At 45.4% G+C, this 22,752-nt stretch overlaps 1 protein-coding gene across 1 annotated transcript in view; it reads left to right on the top strand.

Moving 5' to 3' along the window:
• Nucleotides 1–22,752, top strand: part of LOC308131618 (CLIP-associating protein 1-like) — a gene marked incomplete at its 5' end in the record, with an annotated part of 74,829 nt that overhangs the window by 39,151 nt on the left and 12,926 nt on the right. Inside the window, 24 exon segments of the mRNA XM_080498405.1 lie at nt 2,059–2,199; nt 2,492–2,565; nt 2,666–2,758; nt 2,849–2,994; nt 6,199–6,334; nt 6,452–6,460; nt 6,462–6,523; nt 7,065–7,124; nt 7,741–7,818; nt 7,922–7,940; nt 7,942–8,090; nt 9,079–9,125; nt 9,745–9,915; nt 12,644–12,751; nt 13,147–13,173; nt 13,842–14,006; nt 15,666–15,770; nt 16,875–16,937; nt 17,421–17,524; nt 19,678–19,922; nt 20,883–20,946; nt 21,367–21,590; nt 22,293–22,371; nt 22,460–22,603. Coding sequence (XP_080354531.1) covers nt 2,059–2,199; nt 2,492–2,565; nt 2,666–2,758; nt 2,849–2,994; nt 6,199–6,334; nt 6,452–6,460; nt 6,462–6,523; nt 7,065–7,124; nt 7,741–7,818; nt 7,922–7,940; nt 7,942–8,090; nt 9,079–9,125; nt 9,745–9,915; nt 12,644–12,751; nt 13,147–13,173; nt 13,842–14,006; nt 15,666–15,770; nt 16,875–16,937; nt 17,421–17,524; nt 19,678–19,922; nt 20,883–20,946; nt 21,367–21,590; nt 22,293–22,371; nt 22,460–22,603 — 2,513 coding nt within the window.

Genomic DNA, 22,752 nt, shown 5'->3' with positions numbered 1-22,752 from the left:
GTGAAGATGTTCTAGGAACAGGGCTTCATCTTTGCACATCGAATTTGACGGACTCGGGTCAGGTGGAACCCCCCCTCGGTCTCCACCCGGGATCTCTGGGATCTATTTGTCTCTAAAGCAGTGCTGTACAGTCATATATTTCCATTCTGAAAATGGCTTCTAGAGTGCTTTTAATTTTCTTGTTGCACACTGTCCACACGACATGTAAAAAAAACCAGTGTTTCAGTTTTACCCATGTTCCTGTGGATTTCTGAACTAGAAATGGAAAAAAAAAGCAGATTCTTCTGGCGTAAACGGCTCCTCAAGTCTGTCTCGCGTACAGCAGACCGCTGTGTCGTGCAAAATGAAGCTTCAAACACAGACGGTATTTATATCCATACAACCTTCAGCCGCGACTTAAAGAAAACAAACTGAGAGAAGGAAGGATTGTTCCACATACAGCCTCTCAACCAATGGCTTTTCAGTTTCTTCGACAATCACAGAAAGCCTCCGCTGTTGGCGGTGCTCCCAGGGCTTTCTGCTTGTTTTTGTGTGTGCGCAAGCACCCCCCCCCCCCCCCCCCCCCGCCCCCCTGCCATTACATAAACATTGCGGACACTGCAGGTCCATCTTTAGCCGAGCCGGTCACCTTCGGCTCCGTCACACCCGTCCAATTTCATCTCCGAGCAGAACCGGCGTTTCTTTTCCGCCGCTCCTTCAACGGGGGGGGGGGGACAAATCGTTCCTCTGAGCTGCGAGGGTGGGACTCGGCGTTCGGGATTCACGGCCTCCCCCCAAAGCACCGTTTTGTGTGGCGGATTTAGTGCGACACAAGCGCTTCTGTTCCAACGTGGGTGCAGGGGGGGAGGCGTATCGTGGAGCTGCTCCTCGAAGGAAAGTGCTAGAAAGAGGGAGGGAGGGAGGGAGGGAGGGAGGGAGGGAGGGAGGGAGGGATGTGTTTCCTCAGGAAAAAACCCTTTGATCATCTCTCACACACACATACAGGAAATGTACTGCCTTGCAGAGAGCTTAATATAGGGTCTGTCAGTTGAATGCCAGTGATTGAGAAACTGGTGTAAATTGAGCAGATGACATCCACACATAAGTCACCGTTTGTTTTTATGACATAACGGTGATTTCCAGCAGTCCTCCCTCTGTTATATAACAGATCAGATGGACTCCGTCTGCAGCAGGCCCGAGCCCCTCGGCCATCCATCCCCGGGGAGAACCAGGAGGTTGGAAAAAAGGAGCAGGGAACCTTGGTTTTCGTACCCCGTTTCTTTTGTTTTTACCCATTTTAGATCTGCTGCCGTGCAGAATGTTTCCCTCTAGATCCTTGGCGCCTGCAGATTTTTCTGGTTTTTGGTCCAGATTGCAGCGTTAGGAGAGGAAATCCTTGGATTACAGCTCACTTTCTGCAGATTCAGCTCCCTGTGTGGTCACAGTGTGTATACTGACACCTAGTGGACATCCATGGTAACACAGGCATGAGGTATCCATGGTTTACTCGTCTCTTTTCACACTGAAACGAAGGGAAACCGCTGCAATCTTCAGTATTTTTAGGTCAGTGTGTGTCATTTGAGCTGACTTTTTTTTTATTTTGGACAGTAAAAGAATTAAAACTGCAGCTTCATCAAGGTTCAAGGTCTTTATTGTCATTTCCGTGTCCTTTCCGCCCAAACAAAATGTGTTTCTCCAGCAGCGTACGTAGGCATAGAGTTTAGAGAATGAAGTGAAATAAATAAAGAAATATAGGAATCTAGGTTAAGTAGTGCGGCGATGTAGAGAACCGATAATAAATCCAGTTTAATGGCGTGCCGCAGCATTTAGGGCTTAATGCTGGATTATACTTCCCACATGAACGCGACGCTGGGAATCCGCACGACAGAGTGCGTGTGGCTTTTATACTCCCAAGCTGCAGGGGGCAGTGTCTCGCAAACACACGCCCACCGCAGCACTAGAGCTCAGGCCGGATCCACAGACTCTGAGGGAGGGTGGCGTCACACCAGTTGGTTTTTCTACGACGTCCAGGCGACGCGAATAAACCTTTGATTGGTCGATCCGTCTCTTGTCTTGCAGATAAGAACTTTGAGGACGAGGACTCGGTGGACGGAGGCCGGTCCTCCTCCTCCTCGTCCTCCAAAGCGCCCCCCAGTGGCAAGAGGACGGTGATGAGCTCGGTGAGGAGACCCAGTTCCGCCAGCTCCACGAAGGTCACAGGTAAAGGACGTCCGTCGTGTCGCGTCTTCAACACGCCGGCGTAAAGTATAGTTTCAATCCAGACTTTTTCACACATTCACCCTTCAAGTCACTCGATTCGATTTCATTCCTTCACATTTTTTCCCCCAAACTTTCCAAGTAAAGAAGTTCTACCGTTAAGTTTTAGATTTAAAAACCCCGGCGAGGAGGTGTCGTCCTGCCGAATCAGCACAAATGAAAAAAATAAGGTGTGTAAATAAAGTTCTCCCATTTCGTCTTCTAATCCTTTGAGGTTTTTAATTTGACTTTCAAGCTAAAGAAGCAGCAGCCGGAGCCGTGGATGAAGAGGATTTCATGAAGGCCTTTGACGACGTGCCCCCAGCCCAGGTGATTAACGGATGTCGATAACACGCTTTGTTCCCTTTTCGCTATTTACACCCCCTCCGACGAACGCTCACACCTTCCGCGGCGTCTCTGTTGTGCTCAGATCTACTCGAACCGAGAGCTGGAGGACCAGCTGACGAAGATCCGAGAAATGCTGTCTGACGAGAAGCACGACTGGGAGCACCGGATCGTCGCGGTAACACCCCCCCCCCCCTTCTCCGTCATCTCCGACATGTAGAACACAGAATAAAGCGGAAATAATACATTCAAATGTGCTTCTGAACAGCTGAAGAAGGTGCGTTCGCTTGTGCTGGCCGGCGCCCTGGAGTACGACGGTTTCCCCCAGCAGCTGAGGCTTCTGGAAGCCCCCTTGAAGCTGTCGGCCAAAGACCTGCGATCCCAGGTGGTCCGCGAGGCCTGCATCACGCTGGGGTGAGACGCCCACATTTTAACCAGTTCAACTCCCAAAGTCAGCAGAGAAAAGCCTTGATATGATGTAGAACAGTGTTTTTAAACCACGGTGCCGCGGCACACTGGTGTTTCCGCGAGATCTAGTCGGGTGTGCCATGGGAAATGATCCAATTTCACATTTTTTTCTAAAAAAACATTTGTGTTGCAGTGTAGTCATGTATAAATACTCTTCGCCAATAGATGGCAGCACAGAACTTTGCCGTTGAAATCGAAACTGAAAGACGTCAGTCTGGTTAATCTCCACCTCCTGCTACCATCTTGTATCAAAGTACTGTGTCAGTGACAGTGATGGAGACGTTTTTGAAAAGGAAGAATGTGAACCAGGATCTCAGCTCTTCATCCATCAGGTCCAGGTTTCACACTGAGGGAGTCAAAATAAAAAAAAAAAGAAATTGGGAAATACTTTTTTCAAGCGTTGATGAGAATGACTTTATATTGTTAATAGAGGCTACAGAGTTTCACATTTTAACATTTTCGGGTGGTGGTGGTGGTGGTGGTGTGCCTCCAGATTTTTCCAAACAAAAAAGTGTGCCTTGGCTCAAAAAGGTTGAAAAACACTGATGTAGAACATGCACACTGATGATTTGTATGTAGTTGTTCTTCTATTTAAGACCTCGCCTATGTTGGATTGCTCATTTTTCTTTTTTTTTAAATTTCTGCCCAAATATGAGGTAATTTGATATTTAAAAAAAAGAAGGTTTCATTTTGATTCATGAGACGGGAAAGTGTAGGAAGTGTAGAATTGACTTGCTGATCATATCCTCCTTATACAATATAACAGGCCTGGCCGGCGGGGAAATTTACCGTAGTTACCAGACTATAATCTACTACTTTTTCCTCGCAGCTTAAATAATGACGCGGTTAATTTACGGATTTCTATGGGTCAATGAGCTCCATGCCCCCCGATGCATTCAGCCTCGTCACATCGGCCCAATTAAACTGTCGGAACAGGTCGCGATTGAATTAGCGGTAAATCAAAACGCACCCGCGTTAAATCCTTCAGATCAGATAAACCGCAGTCCCGTAGTGAAATCCACACTCTGTGACATCGTGGACACCTGTAGACTCTATACCTGCAATTTTCTTTGTCTTTTTTAAAGTTGGTGGGTACGGCTTACATTCCGCTGCACTCAGTAGTCCAGACATTACGGTATTGATTTCCTCAACATTGAAATAGATCCTCTACAAGTAAAAAAACAAATAATCTTTGGGGTTTTAACTTTTTACAGCCACACAGTGTCTCACAGTCGGTCAGTCAAACTATCGGCTCGGTGGTAATTTCACTTGGGTTTCTTCCATCACTCGTCTTCGACAGCTCTGACATTAGCAGTATTAAGAGTACGGAACTAATTGGGTCACGCCGTCAACGCGCCATACTTTTTCTTTCTCAAGTAAAGCTAATTAAAAGCCGTTTGACTTGGAGGTTAAACGTGCCGCTCGCTCCTCCGAACATCCGTCTTCGGAGATGAAATCCGCCCCTGATGAGGCGGAACGGAGGAAGAGATGCGGGAGCTGATGAATAGATGGACCTACTGGGAGATCGCCAACGTAGATTGTTCGTTTTTTTTTTTTTTTTTTTTTCTTCACACAAAAACAGAGAGTTGTTGTTTTCCAGTCTTTTTACCTTCCGTAGAAAAGGCACTTTGCACCAAACACAAAGTGAAGCAATGGTCTCAAGGAAACTGTTTGAATTCTCGCTTGGCGAAACGCAACCTTATAAACCTGTAAGGTGTTTTAATTTTTCAATAAGTTTTGTGGGTGTTTGACATTTACCTACTATTACAGCACATTCTGCAGTAACCGTTTCCCCGTTTTCCCACAGTCTGACACAAGTTTCATACTTTCTCTCAATTCTTTCTGCTGCGCTCTTAATTTTTTTCTTGTAAATTCTGCGCTTGAGATTCTTGTTTTTGGACACATTTTTCTTTCTCTGTCATGGTTTTTTAATCGATTAATTAATTTTTTTCAATTTTGTGGTACTGTAGCAGTTTCCCGTTGTCATATAGTGACACCTAGTGGTCACTGATGGTATTTACCTGTAGATTTGATATAGAAATCGCTTCCTCATGTGCGTCACCTGAACAGGAACAGAACAATGAAAGAAATATGACGCATCGAAGCAGGAATAAATTAAGAGCAGGTATTTGGAAGGTCAAATGTTAAAGCAAAGAGACATTTTAGCATTTAAGACATTTACAGGATTATCAATACTGCAATTACATTTGGAAATAGAGGAATAAATGCAACTTCTATATGTTTATTTTTATTTTACATGAGAAATCTAGTAGTTGCTTCTAGTGCTACGACTTTTTAAAGCATTTTGCAGACGATGAGTCACACCATTCTCTGTACTGTGGCTGGTCATGTGACTCACATCTCTTTGTGTCGGCTGATGCACATTTAATCTGCTTTACTTTAAACTCTGGAGCTTTTTCTTTGTGGCCACAATGGAGGTTTGTGTGGTAAATGTAGAAGCTTTCAGTGACATCTAGTGGTCCAACATGGCATGTACAGTTATATTTTGATGAGTAATTAATTAATATATGCTGCATGACTAGCAAAATATATAATGATAATTTCTTTTTTTTTGTTTTAAATATGGCATCATTAATGTGACACAATAATAAAAATTTTGCAGGTCTTTTTATATAACCTCCAACTATTGTACTCAAGCTGATATTACAATTATTTGTCTTTATTGCACTTTTTTTTTTCCACGATTGTGATTGGCTGTCATGGCTTCACGCTTCTCGTTACACCGCCCCCTACAGGTTTATCTGCTCATAGTAGCTCTGAACCAGGTGGATATTCCGGTCTGTATAAATGAAGATTTCATTTTTTTTTTTTTTAATGTAGAGGGTGAAATATGTGTTTTTCTAAAAAACCCAGGTAAATGTGGCCTTACCAATGTTTGGGGTGCTCAATCAGCTGTTAGCATAACCACGGGCAGTAAATAATAATTAAGGAGGATCAAGCAGGTTTTTCTTTAATAGGAAACTCAACAAACAACTTGATGTTATCCAGGCTTTACAAGATTTTCACATTTAAAGCGTCACAGCAAAAGTTCTGTTGCGTCTCACTGTGGGGAGATTTTAATTTTCTTTCAAGGGGGGACGGCGGGGGGATCAGTCATCTCCCTCTTCACCTTCTTCCTCTCATCGCCAGGCACCTGTCGTCCGTTCTGGGGAACAAGTTTGACCACGGGGCGGAGAGTGTCATGCCCATCCTGCTCAACCTGGTGCCCAACAGTGCCAAAGTCATGGCCACGTCCGGGGTGGCCACCATCCGCCTCATTCTGCGGGTGAGCGAGGGAGGAGCCCCCTCCCCCCCCGCCGACCGGGGAGGATTGGTGGCGGATCACTGACCTGCTGATGTCTCTCTCTCTCTCTCTCTCTCTCTCTCTCTCTCTCCCTCCTAGCACACACACTACCCCCCGCCTCATTCCCATCATCACCAGTAACTGCACATCCAAGTCGGTGGCAGTTAGACGGTAAGAAGACTCACACAGGTCGTCTTTCAAAGGCCTTTATTACACATCTTATACACACATACTGTGTTAAAAAAAGTGTTGACCATGATACATAAAGCAGTTTAAACCAATAAACACATTTACAAAGTCAAAATGACAAATTTCTGACTCTTACAACAACGAAACTCACTTGATGATTGATTGCTGGATGAAATGTCACAGTCTTTTAGTAAAACTATTGGATTCTGACTTTTTTTTTATTCCTTTTTATTAGCATAAATAACATTATAAAGTAGAGAGTGTGTGTGAGAACATGCTGCTTAATTCAATTCAGTAAACATGAAAATGTTCATATATAATTTGCATCCGTTACGCTCACGCTTTGCATTAAAGATTGTTTACAATTGTTTTGATCAGTGATGCAACAAATTGAGCATTAAAAAAAAAGTTGTATGTCGGCATTCATCTGACCCTCCATGTTGTTGAATGCATGAGAAATCAGTTTAATCTCTCACCAACACTGAAATCACTTTTAAAATCGTGTTGCTTTTTCTCTCTTTAGACGCTGTTATGAGTTTCTGGACCTCATGCTGCAGGAGTGGCACACCAACACACTGGAGAGGTGAACATGTTTAAATTTCACCTTCAAAACCTTTTTAGAAAAAGATTTTCTCTCCACCAACACTGTAGTTTTACGTTATCCAATCAAATGGCTTCAATCATTTGACGTTCCTCATGTCTCACGGAGAGCAAAAAGAAATGATTATATACTGAAAAATGAGTGAAACACTGAATTATAGGGCCTGGAAATAATAATATTAATAAGGAGATCATTATTTAAAAACGATTTTGTATTAGAAACAACCTGCAGCTTGTGAGTTCTTGTGCATTGAAGTGAATCTTATTTTGAAAATTATTTACGTCTTCTTGATCTCCTGTGACGAGACGGTTCTTTGATGTCACTGCAGCTGGATTGTTGATAATATGGGAAAGTGCAGTCCAATGCATCAGTGTTTAGCTCCTCCTCCTCCTCTCCTCCTCCTCCTCCTCCCCCTCTGACGACGATCCCCCGTTAATTGACGGAATCCCGATGGTTCCGTCGTCGTCTCCCCCGCCGTGTAACCATGACGACGGGGGTGGCGGGGGACTTTATAAAGCACGTGAACGGCGCTGCAGGTGGTCTCATTTCCCCCCCGAGGACCAGATCGTCTCCTCACCATGTTCCCTTACTCCCCCAGACACGTGGCGGTTCTGACGGAGACCATCAAGAAAGGGATCCACGACGCCGACTCCGAAGCCAGGTCCATCGCCAGGAAGTGAGTGTGGACCCCCCCACCCCTGCTCTTCATTTTTGTGGTCTGCCGTACCAGCGTGTCCCTCGTCCCTCCCGTCCCTCCCCCCCCCCCCCCCCCCCCGCAGGTGCTACTGGGGTTTCCACAGGCCACTACAGCCGGGAGGCGGAGCACCTGTTCCAGGCCCTGGAGTCCACCTACCAGAAGGCCCTGCAGTCGCACCTGAAGAGCTCCGACAGCATCGTGTCTCTGCCGCAGTCCGACCGCTCGTCCTCGTCCTCGCAGGAGAGTCTCAAGTAAGACCCGCCGTCTCGTCTGTCTTTCCGATTTTTAAGAATCCCATCAGGAAAAAAAAAAAATACTCGTCTTGAAATACGCCGAGACTCCTTACAGTTTGTAAATCTGCTTTTTGCACCCGATAATTGGCCGTACTTTTTGAGCTGATAATGTCAAGATAAGATAAGATAAGATACGATTAGCCTTTATTGATCTCACAAAGGAGAAATTTACTTGTTACATTCTGCTCTTAAGGACTCATGAGTAGGAAAGACAAGAAATGTGCAAACAGTTAGATAAAAATAGAGGAATCTTATATACAATGACTATCAAGAACTCTAAGGGCCACAAGTATTTACAGTAAAAAAGTAATAATAACTCAAATAAAATGGGACTAAAATAAAAAAGATAAGATAAAAATCACAGACTATAATAAAGTATAATAAGTTCTAAGGGAAGCAAAGTATACAGTAAGATGAAATACAAGGAAATTAAACTATGATGGGGGGGAGGGGGGGAGCAAAGTGTAGAATAAAAGTACAATAAACATACTATAGTAAAAAATAATAGCAGTGTTGGCAGTGCAGGTTCAGTCCTAATGTCCAAAAATTCTATTTTTAATATTGAAATGTCATCACTTTTTTCTTTCAGTTTGATTCCCACCTTCTTAAAAATGTCAACTTCTAATGCATAGAAAACAAAAAATAAAAAACTAAAACAGGCTAAAAAATATTACAAATGCATGAAATGAAATGATTAAACTTAAAATGGTTAAAGCAACAGCTTGAATGGTCGAAAAGGCAAAATCCACTAAAATAAGTCAAAGAAAAGGTAAAGAAAAAAGCTTTATATGCATCTTATAAACATGTTTTAGACAAATTATTCTACGTTGTTCTAAATGTAAGATATTCTGAAATGGTAATGAAACCGTATGATAGTTGATCTACGGTCATTGATGTGTTGAACATGTGAAGTTCTAGAGTCTGTCGTCTTCTTGTGTCTTTCCAGTCGGCCCTTTTCTGTAAAGAGCGTCATCGGGGGGAGCATAACAAGAAGTAAGTCACTTCCTGCTCTGCGGTTCCATTTGTATCACGGACAGTGAGTGAAATGTGCAAATTATGGCACAACCGCAGCAGAAACTCAGAAACGGATCAATAACTTTATGTTTTTGAACGAGTATAGAAAGGAAACCAGGTTAAATATGCAATGAACAGATTACAAATCTTTATTAACAACGGCTATAGATTGTCTAAAGCAGTCTTATCCTTTATGGTATTAATTTCTCCCCTGTGTCGTTGTAAGCGGAGGTTGAATGTCGTGATTTTCATTGTTCTGATATGTTGCAACGCTGTCATTTCCGGACTATACCTCAGATTTAATAATAATAATTAACAAAAAGAAAGGTCGGAGTTACGTGATGCGCCTGAACGCATCACCCATGTCTAGTTGGCTGTCATGAAGCTCGCTGACTCGCAAAGGCTTATAGTCCAGAAATGATTGTGTTTGTATTTGTAAATACTGGCTGGATGAATCCATGATGGATGGATGTACTTTAGTCATCCTCGTTCTGGACTTTTCTGTCTTTCATCAGCCTGATAATGGTTCGAAAGTGGGGTTTTTTGTGGCGAGTTTGTACAGGAGGTGTGAGTTACGACACGCGTGTGTTGCCTTCAGGTAAGCTGGTGGGCAGCAGGACGCCCACGACCCCAGGATCCCTCCAGCGCTCCCGCAGCGACATCGACGTGAACGCCGCCTCCAGCGCAAAGTCCCGCCTCACCACCGTCCCCGCCTCGTCGCCGTTCAGCTCGGCAGCCGCCCTCCCTCCTGGATCCTACGCCTCATTAGGTAACCCCCCCCCCCTCCAATCATCCCCCTCTAAACCCCCCGTACTGACTGTTAATGACCCCTGTAAAGTAGAGGAAAGACATTAAAAGTCATGGGAGAACCTCTTGATCCAGAGCAGAACCCTGCAAACCTAATTATACACTTGTCAAGTAGATCAAGACTCTTTGAAGTGAATCCAGAATAAACTCGATTTAGACTCTCAGGTGGACCTGGACTCTAAAGACGACCGTGACTCTTCACCGGATACCCAACATCTTTGAAATAGACTCTCTAATATGGACTTTAAAGAGTTTTCCAACAGTAATAATCGTCCTCGTACCTGGAACGACGCCCTAGAAGTGAAGAAAGTCTGTCCTCTCTCTCTCTCTCTCTCGCCCTGGCTTGTTTCAGTTGTTAAAAATTGTGTTGCTCCAAGCAGCCAATCAGAAATCAAACCCTATATAGTGTCATCCGGGGTTTAGCCAATCACAATCAAGGCAGGCTCCGCCCTTTACGGTGCACCCAGACTCTGTTGACTTCTTAAAATATATATTTCAAACTTGACCTGGTTTCTTTAAACCTGATTCTTCTTAATAGAACTTTTTTTTTTTTTTTTAAAGACTCGTATTCGTAGTCCTGTTTTGAACACATCGACTCTCAAATAAACCCCATCAAACAAATGACTTAACTCTTTAAAGTTCAGCACCATGAAATTGATTTCCACAGTTAAAGGATTAAACCAACCCTGGTTTCATACAGCGTTTCCTCTCCGGGTTCTTTAAAGTGGTTCTCCTGTGATGATGGAGTATGAAGACACTTTCTGATGGAACCAGTGGCTTTTATGGACCTGACGGGGGGGTGGGAATGGGGGAGGGGTAATATAAATGACTCCTGACGTTGCCCATTAGATGGCTCCGTCAACGGGAACCGCACCAATCCTGCGCCGACACATTTGACTAATTGCTGCTCGCCAGTGCGACCAGCACTGGTTCCACCACCACCGCAGCCTTCCAGCTCGTACCGGGGGCTCCAATCCCCCCCACCCCCCTGGAACCAGACGGGACGTTTACAGTCATCTTGTTCCCCTCACGTGTGCTTTTTTTTTTTACGTCTCACCGAAGACCAGCCAGCTCACTTCCTGTTCCTGCATTAACTGCTACTAACGTCTTCCTCTACACCTCTCCTCCAACCCCCCCCCCCCCTGCTGCTCCGCCCTTTATTAAATGCCCTAAAAGATGGCACCCCCGGTAAAAGCGAGGGTAAGAACTGCGTGTGTCCGTGTCTGCTTGCGTGCGTTGAGTGTTTAGCGGTTAGTTGCGACTGTGTGTCTCTCTCTCTCTCTTAACGTGTTCATCCATAGTCTCTCTTCCTCTCTTCCCCCCCCTACTTCAAAGTGGTCTTATGGAGAAAGCTCTGCATGAACTGTCTGCATGGATTTTCCTCCATTGTAACTCCCCCAAACTATGTAGCCCCTCGTGTGATCTAATCCGATGGTTCCCAACCGTTTCTTCCCAGCAGCCCCCCCCCCCCCCTCCTCCTCAGATTCCCCATAGAGGCGACTGACCTGTCAAAATAAAAGCCATAAATTCGACCCCCCCCCCCCCGTGCTGCTGGGAGCCCAGGTTGGGAATCACAGGTTGTGATCCAGTGTCTCACATCACAATGTTCTTTGCAGGGTCCTTCAACAAAAAATGGTTTTCTACCCTCTTTTCCTGAAGCAGGAAGCGGCAAACGTCAAAATCGTCAAGGTTTCCGCGTCACATCGTCGTTGTTGCACTGAAAACACAATGTCCAATCCGAGGTGTAGAAACCATTTTGAATCAGAGTGCAGCAGTTATCCAGCAAAACCTCCATATATTTGATTGATACTACTAATATCGATAGTTTACCACGTTTTTTTTTTTACTTGTAAAAATCCTTTGTCTTTCTCATTCAAAAAGTTTACATGTTTTTCTTTTATTGATTCTACTTGACTTGACCTTACATTTGAAGCCATTTACTTGAAAATAGTCGTATGAAAACGTTTTATTTTTTATTAAATCCTTCGGTGTATCTCCTAACTTTCAGAATTACAAAAATCGTACCGATCAGCCACCAGGGAGCAAACTGTCCGCCAAATAATATTCGTCTTAAGAGTCTTAAAACATGTGTAAACCTTAAAAATGATGGTGTGAAGGTCATTTCTACATATATAACAACTGTGTCTTGGGGGAAGTTAGGGGTGGAAATGAGACGCGCAAACTCCACACCAGAGAAAGTGACATTAATACTTTGTGCTGCTCCGGCTCCCAAACTGCAGGGGGCAGTATGTCGCAAAACACAAAAAAACCCTTTCTTCTTCTTATGGAGTATGGATTTTTTATTTTATTTTTTTTCTTCGTCACAGTAACTCTGCTTTTCTCCCATCCCTCAAAAAATGTTTGACAAACATGTCTACTTGCATTATTGTGAGTTTAAAAACCACCTTGAGCCCCATGTTGAACTTGAGCTGAGCGAACAGTTTGGGACCCTCGCTCTCGTGTTGTCTGCCCCCCCCCCCCCCGTGATTTTCCACAGCAGCTCTGTCCCTCCTCATCCAGGTCTGCTTCATCCCCCCGTGTTCCCAGACTTCCATTCTCTTCCCTCGTCTCCTACGCCCGCTCTCCGGGGGGTTGTTTTTTTTTTTTGCTCCAACCACCGCCGGCACTTTAAAGGTCTGCTTCCCCCTCCCCCCCCCCCCCCCCCCCCTCTCCACTCTCCCTCCTCGCAGGTCGCGTCCGTACCCGGCGGCAGAGCTCGGGCAGCGTGGGCAAGGCCAGCCCCTCGGTGGTGGACAGCAGGGGGCGGAGCCGGGCCAAAGTGGTCTCCCAGTCGCAGCGTATGTAGTTGTACACACACACACACACACACACACACACACACACACACACACACACACACACACACACACACACACACCCTTTTCCCTCCCACTGCTGCCGTCCCTGCGCTCTGAGATCGTACCGCGTGAGATGTCCTGACAAACCTGCCAGCCACTCACAGATCTTCAGCGCGTGTGTGTGTGTGTGTGTGTGTGTGTGTGTGTGTGTGTGTGTGTGTGTGTGTGTGTGTGTGTGTGTGTGTGTGTGTGTGTGTGTGTGTGTGTGTGTGTGTGTGTGGGTGTGTGAGTGCAGCATGCTGGACTCACAACTTTTGACAACATAACCAAACCCCCCCCCTTGTCTCATTCTGACCGTTCTCCACCCTGTCCTGCCTCTCGCTTCCATCACCCAGGATCCAGATCAGCCAATCCCATCAGTGGTAAGGCCTCACCATCATCCAGTCGGGAGCCAGACATTACCTCCCCCCTCCTCCCCCCCCTCCGCCTGCATGTTCTCACCCCTTTATGTCTCCATCCAGCAGCATGCTCCTCCCATTCCCTCCAGATAGCTCCCATTTCCAACCCCCACGCGTTTGGTGTAAAGTGGTGTTTGGTGTCTGTTCTCACTCCATTGGTGATCGGTGCCACAGTAGACCCCGCCCACCGCGGTAGACCCCGCCCACCGCCGTCAGCGTTGGATTTCACCTCACCGCACTTGTTCACATGGGTCAAACAAACACACATAAATTCACACTGCAAGGAGGCAGGAGGGTCGTGGGTGGAAATCCTCCGGTTCACACTGATTTTAGCTGATTCCAATTCAAGTGTTTCATTTAAGGGCACACAGACACACACACACACACACACACACACACACACACACACACACACACACACACACACACACACACACACACACACACACACACACACACACAAAAGTTTAAATCAGATATGATAATGAGTTAAATTATCATCAGGCACGGTTTCTGAGACGCCGACTTCTGCATCATCATGAGTCCGGTTCTACTCCGACGATATGACGTTGTATATGGCTGATGTGTCCTCCTCTCCTCCTCCTCCTCCTCCTCCTCCTCCCCTCCTCCAGCTGGCAGTCGCTCCAGCTCTCCGGGGAAGCTGCTCGGCCACGGCAGCTACGGTCGCATCCCCCGGGCCACGGCGTCGGCCTCCAGCACGCCGTTAGACAAGCGCACCCGCGTCCCCCGCAGCCAGGGCTGCAGCCGGGAGACCAGCCCCAGCCGGATGGGCCTCGGTGAGACACACTCCCCTTTTTTTTTTGTATAAATTTCTCCATCCACAGCCACACCAGCCTTTCCCAAGGTTAATGTGCGAAGGACCGGGGTCTTTACGTGCAGCTGAAGGAAGTTTTATACGCTGAACCGTGGTGGTATATGAAGGAAAGGTGTTTGATTTTGACGAAATGCTACAAAATGTCTCTAAAATGGATCCATGTGATCTTTGTTCCCTGACATGTACCGAGCAACGATTGAATCCTTTCAGCGCCAGTCCCAACGTGAACTTGTACCTGGTTGGGTGGAATAATTGACAGATGGTGGATAAATGGAGCGATCCCAGTATATCGTCCTCTCGTTTTCTAGACTCAAGGATCCTCCTCTGAGCTTTTTGATTGGACATGGTCGCCTGCATGGTCACTGCTTTGAAGTCCGCTTAGATCCCTTTGATGTTAACATGCAACCCACGCGTCACAGAGCCCGTGAGCCTCTGTGACACGTCTAATGTTTGCCACAAGTTTTAACAGTTTAACCTGCTGCCGTTTGGATTGTATCACTCACATCCTTCTCCTCTTCTCTCGCCTATATCGTCGAGTTTATCTTCTCTTGGTACATACTAAATGATAGCATTCTAATTGGTAGCTTAAGTTACAACTCAACCGCTCTTTAAATCTTCTCCACAGCCAGTGTTGGGTAGTTTAGCAGTAGCAGGCTGCTGGAATAGATTCCTGTGAGCCTGAGCTCAGGGCAGCAAAACCCGTCAGAGGATCTAATCCGGCCGCCATGTGATTTTTTTTTTTTTTTAAAGTATAAATATGAAAACTGACAGAGGCTGATCTAAAAACACTAGATTGGCAAAAATGACATTCAAAACCGCCCTCGGTCAGAATTTGACCCTCGACATTAATGCATCTGTGGAGGTCACATGACGCAACGCCTTTCACAATAAAGGTGTCCAATTTATGTGAAGTGATACTTTAGATACGTAAACTCAAAACCATTTCCAGATGATGACAAATTGTTTTAATCCTGAATAAAAATACGATATCCAAATACAGGTGACTGAGGGGTTTGTTGTTTTTTTGCAAATATAATAATATCTGATTAACTTTAATATGTATATTTCAGAATAGACTGGCAAATTCTTGCAGTTACAAAAGGATCAAAAGAAGGAAAGACTTGGCATTTGTCCATATCTGCAGTTTAACATGTTATGTTTGACTTGTTGGGCCTCCAGAGGTCAGGTCAGGTGGATGTGGCCCCTCAATTGAAATGAGTTTGACCCCCTGCTTTAGACGGCAGACGTGTAGCAAAACTCACATGTAAAAAAAAAACCAGCCAATTGTGAAACTGCACAGCTTGTAACTGGTGAGTTGTATTTTCAGCACTTGTATTCGAATGCGTGGACTTTTCAGATTCAGACTCATGATGACAACTCTTAACTACAGACAGACAAATAAATAATCTCCATACACACAGACAAATCTCATGCAGTGGCTGTACTTACTATACTATACTTAACCTGTTTATGAAAGTCTGGATCTTTTCCCTCGTTCTGTCTCCTGCTTCCTTCACCATGAATGCACACTGACGCTCCCCACCCCCCCCTAACTTGTTGTTGACAGCCTTCCTGTGTGGTAAAGCTCTTCTCCCCGCTGCTCTCCCCTACCGCACGCTAGCCCGGAGCCGCATCCCCCGTCCCAGCATGAGTCAAGGCTGCAGTCGCGACACCAGTCGCGAGAGCAGCCGCGACACCAGCCCCGCTCGGGGCTTCACTCCTCTGGGTGAGTATCGCTGTGGGTGGGGTCGGGCAGCCGTGGAGTGGGGACACCCTCCCCCCCCCCCACCCCATGACCCACCCATCACCAGTCAGTCCCATCTTACCCCTTCTATCCTAACTTCCTCTGTCTTTTTCTGAGCATGCACTTTCCTTTCTCACCTTCTTGGGCCACTTGGCCATGGTTAACGACGAAATTTTTATAAAAAAGAGCCTTGCATGACTATATAGTACGAGATTTTTTAACATTTTTTAAACTCATGGGACTAATTTAACATAATTCTGTCGCTCTCTAGTTAACAAAACTCAGCTGGAAAGTTGAAACCTGAGAAACGGGACACATGTTTCACCATTTCCAGTTAAAAGTACAATCGATTTTTCCTTTTTTTAAAAAGATTGTCTCCACGTTACAGAGTCCTGCTATCCTGGAAATTTTTATTATATCATCAAAGATTTTACATGGATTATTTTGTGTTCGATCTATTGTCAGAGTATAACTCCCATGTGTCTCAACGATTTGTTTCCGGCCTTAAACATGATTTGTTCTTCTCTGTAACGGCACCATATCCAGGAATTAGATTTATTTTGACTTTATCATCCGTTTTTGTAAAAACTCTTTTTGTTTCCTTCCTCCTCCTGTCTGTCCATTATTGCCTTTGTACGTTTCTACAATCACAATGATGCCACATGTCTCATGTCTTCTTCTCTGTTCCTGCTGGATTTCGGTGGTGGTTCACTTTACACTTTACAACTGTGACTCGTCCTACAAGCTCCTGTTTACCAAATCCTGACCTCGCGCAGTCGTCCTGCCAGCCGCTTGAATGGGGCGGCATTAGCATTAGCCTGTTTCCAATAGATCGTATTGCATGTCGCTGTTTTATCTCTCGCCATTGTCTTTAGTTCAAAAAAGGTTTTCCCATAAAGAAGCTTGAACATCCAGATTATAGAGCATCTTCCCCCTACTGATTTATGTAACTTCACCATTTCAAGCTCAGGAGTACTTCTTTTTTTTTTTTGTAACACTGAAGAATTGATGGTGTTTAATCAGTGATTGCATTGCGTAAGTACACCACTAAACCTATTACTACCCCCCCCCCCCCCTCCCCCCCAGCCTCTCGACGTCACTCCCGTTCTACCAGCGCTCTTTCCTCGGCCGACCCCCACGGCCAGTCAGGTGACCTGCATGCTCAGACCCCCCCTCCACCCCCCCCCATCCGTCTTTAGATTGTCTGAGTTCGATGACAACAGCACCGTCTGCTCCCAGCATGCCTCTGTGGTTCATAGTCTTATTAAAAATTTTTGTTTTCTTGCCCCTGAAGGTATGAACAGTTTTCATCTGTGGAGCATGTAGTGTAATGTCCCCAGACCCCCCCCCCCCCCCCCCCATACACTCTTTTAAAAGTCGCATTCGTTTCTCTGTCGTGCATCGTGGGTAATCTGTATCCACCGTCTCACGCCTGTGTTTCTTTACCTCCAATTGTGATTTATTATTATTTTTTTTTTATTTTCCTTCAGTGGTTTTTATGTTTCCGGTGGTTGGAATGATCATATTCTCTTTCAGCTTTTAAATGCATCTCCAATGTTCTCCGGTCACGTTTCCCCCGACCGCCTCGTGTGCTTTTCACTCATTTCCTCCCTCGTCTCCTCCTTTTTTCAGATCGCTACGGTTTGATCCACCAGGCGAGGATCTCGGCCTCGGTGAACGCCATGCGGGTCCTCAACACGGGCACCGAGGTGGAGGCGGCGGTGGCCGACGCGCTGGTGAGACGCCACATGGGGCAAGGCAGCGCGAGTGGTCGTACCGTAACGGGCCACGTGACGCTCACGTAGCAGCAGAAATATTCGGAGAAGTCGATATTCTAAAGCAGTGTTTTTCAACCTTTTTTGAGCCGAGGCACACTTTTTTGTTTGGAAAAATCTGGAGGCACACCACCACCCGAAAATGTTAAAATGTGAAACTCTGTAGTCTATATTAACAATATAAAGTCATTCTCATCAACGTTTTATCAACAGGAATCAAATAAATACAGAAAAAAAGTATTTCCCAATTTCTTATTTTTATTTTGATGAAGAGCTGAGATCCTGGTTCACATTCGTCCTTTTCAAAAACTTCTCCATCACTGTCACTGACACAGTACTTTGATACAAGATGGGAGCAGCAGGTGGAGACTAACCAGACTGACGTCTGTCAGTTTCGATTTCACCGGCAAAGTTCTGTGCTGCCATCTATTGGTGAAGAGTATTTATACATTTTCGGTAGCAAATGTTTTTTAGAAAAAAATGTGAAATTGGATAATTTCCCAAGGCACACCTGACTAGATCTCGCGGAAACACCAGTGTGCCGCGGCACCGTGGTTGAAAAACACTGTTTTAAAGTATATGTGGTTTCTATACTGTAAAATTGAGCCATTTTGGCTTTTTTTTTTTTTTACATTATTTCACCAACTATTTTAACAGTTTGACCTTTTTTTCTTTGCTATTTTATCAAATCTGACCAAATGTTAAGTCCTCTTTCGTGATTTTTTAAGTAGTTTTTCTTCATACGGCTGGATGAAGCCGCGATGTCCTGACGTGTTTCAGACGAGGTTGTCCTCGCGTTGTGTGTTCCTCCTTTTAAAAGCCTCCCTCTCTCCTTCCCTCCTTGTTGTGTTGCAGCTGTTAGGAGACTCCAGGAACAAGGTAGTTGGATCTTACCCCCCCTCCCCCCGTCCCGTTAAACGTTCCCACGCTTTCCCACTCTGATACACCTTCAGACGACCCCTCCTCCCAAAAAACCCCCTCACTCTCTATTTACTTCACATTTTTTCTCATCTTATTCCACAAACATGTGCCTGTTTTTTTTTTTTTTTTTTTTACATGTGTGTTTGTGAATGTTCCTGATTGCATTGCATCTGCCGTCAAAGCGTCTTTTCCCCGTCGTGGAACCACCGGACCGGCTTTTCACGTTCATGCATGAGAAGAACGATCGTAAAAAGAGTTACGGGGACGCTCTGAATTACTGACGTCGAAGCGAAGTCGTATATGAACAAGGGTGTTTTTTTTATCGAAGGACACCCTAATCCACTGGAATCTCTTGGAGTCTTCCTGTTGTTGGGTGTTCAGGTTGATTCCAGATGTGAAGTAGAAGAAACTTTCCCGAGAGAAACGTCAAACGGGAAGTATAAAGAGCTTCAGGCTGAAACTGGTGGAACGTAGAACTCAAGTCTCTCAAGTCTTTACCGCCGAACACTAAAAACACGGAATCCATCTGATTGAACTGGTCGACAAACAAAATACGACCGGAGATCTTTGGAAAGAGCACGCGAGAGCTCGAAGCAGATGTTCACACTGTCCAGCTGCAAAATAAGAGTCCATTTTATATTTATTCATGAAATTCTCTTCGGATCAGGACGTAAAGACTGTCAGTAATTCAGAGCTCTGCTGTCGGTCTCTTAAAGTCCTAGTGAAATGTAAAACACTGCTTTGCAAAAAACGATAGTTGGGGTTCTACTTATAAGGTTCCTCCGACTCTGCCCCACCACTGTTGTCGCATAACAAAGTTATTTGAATTTTGAATCTCCAGCCGAGGAAGTCGGGGGAATCCTTCTTCGTGGGCGAAATACCGCTGTTTATCGGCTATTTTCTCGCAGATTGCCGTGTTTTAACATTTTACCCTCGGGCCAGTTAGCATGAAAATGTCCCTAGAAGCGACAGCCAGAGTGTTTTGGAGGTTGAATTTTCATTTCACTAGGACTTCAAGCTCGGTAGCAAACGTCCACCAAAACCGACCAGTTTGCTCCAGAGGGGCCGGGTAACGGATCCCATCGTGTGCTCTCTCTCTCTCTCTCTCTCTCTCTCTCTCTCTCTCTCTCTGTCTCTGTCTCTCTGTCTCTGTCTCTCTGTCTCTCTCTCTCTCTCTCTGTTCACGCCCACAGAGGAAGCCGCCGAGGCGGCGGTACGAGTCTCCGGGGATGTACTCGGACGACGACGCCAACAGCGACGCGTCCAGCGCCTGCTCGGAGCGCTCGTACGGCTCCCGCAACGGCGGCATCCCGCACTACCTGCGGCAGACGGAGGACGTGGCCGAGGTGCTGAACCACTGCGCCAGCTCCAACTGGTCCGAGAGGAAGGAGGGCCTGCTGGGGCTGCAGAACCTGCTGAAGAGTCAGAGGATCCTCAGGTAAGGGGGGGGGGGGGGGGGGGGGGGGGGGGGGGGGTTCAGGGCCGACCAATTAAATTAAAGAAGAAAAAAAATTCTGGAAAAACTTTAATTTGGTTCTGACTTAAATCTGAGATTTGTCACGACTGTAATTTCCAGACTATAAGCAGCACATTTTTTAACGTACGCTTTTGCATCTGATATGTCGGTGATGCGTTCAGATGCATCACGTAAATCTGCACTGCTGCGCTCCGTGGCTGACCAGTCGTCGTCCTCGGATTGAAATCTTACTTAATACTTAATCAACAGAGATTAAACTCTGTGTTTGTGTGTTTTTGCTGTGATTCATTTGCCTGCTCTCTCTCTCTCTCTCTCTCTCTCCCCATCACGGAAGCTATTTAAAACCCACAATTTCACAGTGAATTTCATGCCTTGTTACACCCGGCTTATAGACAAGTGCGGCCTATATATATATATATATATATATATATATATATATATGTACACATTTTTTTTTCTTTCAAAATTTTGTGGGCGCTGCTTATATTCATTTGTCCGGAAATTATTAAAAACTCCAAGTAAAAATTCTGAATACTGCGATTCAAGTCAAAATTCCAATCGGATTTAAAGAAAGTTAAAAAAATGTTTTTTTAAATTGAATTCTGAAATCCATTTTTTTTTTTTTACAGTTGAAATTGGAATTTTACCAAACATTTCGGAAGTCTGACATTTTTGTTATTTTTCCGCTCTCTCAGATTATTAACTTTTTATTGGCAAATTTTCATTCAATCAGTCATTCACCAAAAATCTTGATCAAAGTGACGCAGGAGGCTGAAAATGCTGAAATATGTCTAATGTATATGTTGGCTAACATCTGGGATTGTGTGTTTTTTTTTTAATCTAGCCTTATTCTATTTCTATGAATTGATCAATATGAAGGTAATGTGGTGTGTTTGATTCATTCATCTTGTGCCTCTGCAGCCGAGTGGAGCTGAAGAGACTGTGTGAGATCTTCACCAGGATGTTTGCAGACCCACACAGCAAGGTAGAGAGAAAAAAATACAACTTTCAACTTTCGTGTCTTTTATTGTTGTGATCTGATTCCATTCAAATAAAACCTGGATTTCACATTTCTGGTGTTTAAAACACATGGACAGTTTCAATATTGTGCAAAAAGTTTGATCGGTGATTAAACTGCATCACGTAAGTTACTTCTCTTTGTGGTTATAAGCATGCTGACACACTCATTTCTCGATTTAAAAAAAAAGAAAGGCTTTTGTGTGTGTTTTTACTAAACTATCATACTGGTTATTTGCTTGAACCGATAAAAGCCAGTTCCTGGTTTAAAACTCGTGTTTGACCTGCGTGTGACACTAACGATGCGCCTCTCGTTGCATGCTGGGCCGCGCCGTGGATCTAACATCAGAGAGTAAGTGGGATTTCTCTCCATTCTCCCCGGTCCGAGAATCGAAACGTCGATCCTTTCGGCGAGACGTCTGAGCTTTCTCCTCCCCCCGTGCTTCAGGTGTTCAGCATGTTCCTGGAGACCCTGGTGGACTTCGTCACGGTGCACCGGGAGGACCTGCAGGACTGGCTCTTCGTGCTGCTCACGCAGCTGCTGAAGAAGATGGGCGCCGACCTGCTGGGCTCGGTGCAGGCCAAGGTCCAGAAGGCCCTGGACATCACCAGGTCTCCGCTCCTCTACTGTCTTTTCACATGTGTGGGGGGGGGGGGGAAACTGAAAAACTAAACCCCCTTCCAAGCCACGAGGGCTTATTGGGCCGGGCGCTTAGCTCTGGTTTCCATAGTGCTCATTGGGTGAGGGTTTAGAACTCCCCACCCTGGATGGGGCCACCTGGGGATAGGCCGATTCATTCTCCATAAGAACAAGAACTGTTCTTATGGAGAATGAGAATTAGAGTTATTTATTATTAGAATTATTTATTATTCTGATAATTCAGACCCTATCATTAAACTCCAGAAAAGAACTATTTGAATAATAAATAAAGCTTCCTATAGAGAAAATACTCATAAACTATTTATAGCCTCTTGCACATTAAAATTTAAAGATATAGTATATTTAAAAAACATTAGAAATACTATTTCGAATAAAGAATAAAAGTCTTCCCACAGCTATTCAAAATGTTTTTAAATTAAGAGAAAACAACTACAACTTAAGAGGACTGTGTATATTTGAAAACGTTGCCTGGGGACCGAAATAAACCATTCATTCATTCATTCATTCATTCATTCATTCATTCATTCAAGAAGAAAGTGACATTTTCGGTAACGAGGAATCTCGAATTTCCAAGGTGAACAGTGGAAACGCTGCTACAATTCAGACACGCTCGCCAATTAAGTGTTGGAATGTTTCCTCTGTGTGTGTGTTAGGGAGTCCTTCCCGTTCGACCAGCAGTTCAACATCTTGATGAGGTTCATCGTGGATCAGACGCAGACGCCAAACCTCAAGGTGAGAACCCGTCCGAGGGGGGGGGGGGGCAGCTCGCGATCCCCTCCCCCGGCGACGCTGTGGTGACCGTGGCCCGACGTGTCCTCAGGTGAAAGTGGCCATCCTGAAGTACATCGAGTCCCTGGCGCAGCACATGGACCCCACGGACTTCATCAACTCCAGCGAGACTCGCCTGGCGGTGTCGCGCATCATCACCTGGACCACCGAGCCCAAGAGTTCGGACGTCAGGAAGGTACGGTCAGTCCCCCTCAGAGGGCCCCGGGTTCACAGCGGACCCAAATCCCCCCCCGGAATTATGATTTTATCCGTCTTTAAAGTCCGTCACCGTTGGGAAAGGCAACACCTTCGCCGGTGGTTGTGTGGTTTCTCGAAGGAGGAGCC

Source organism: Blennius ocellaris (genome assembly GCF_963422515.1).
Source record: "Blennius ocellaris genome assembly, chromosome: 6".
In the NCBI taxonomy this organism is placed as follows: domain Eukaryota; kingdom Metazoa; phylum Chordata; class Actinopteri; order Blenniiformes; family Blenniidae; genus Blennius; species Blennius ocellaris.
This window is presented reverse-complemented; position numbering and strand designations above follow the sequence as displayed.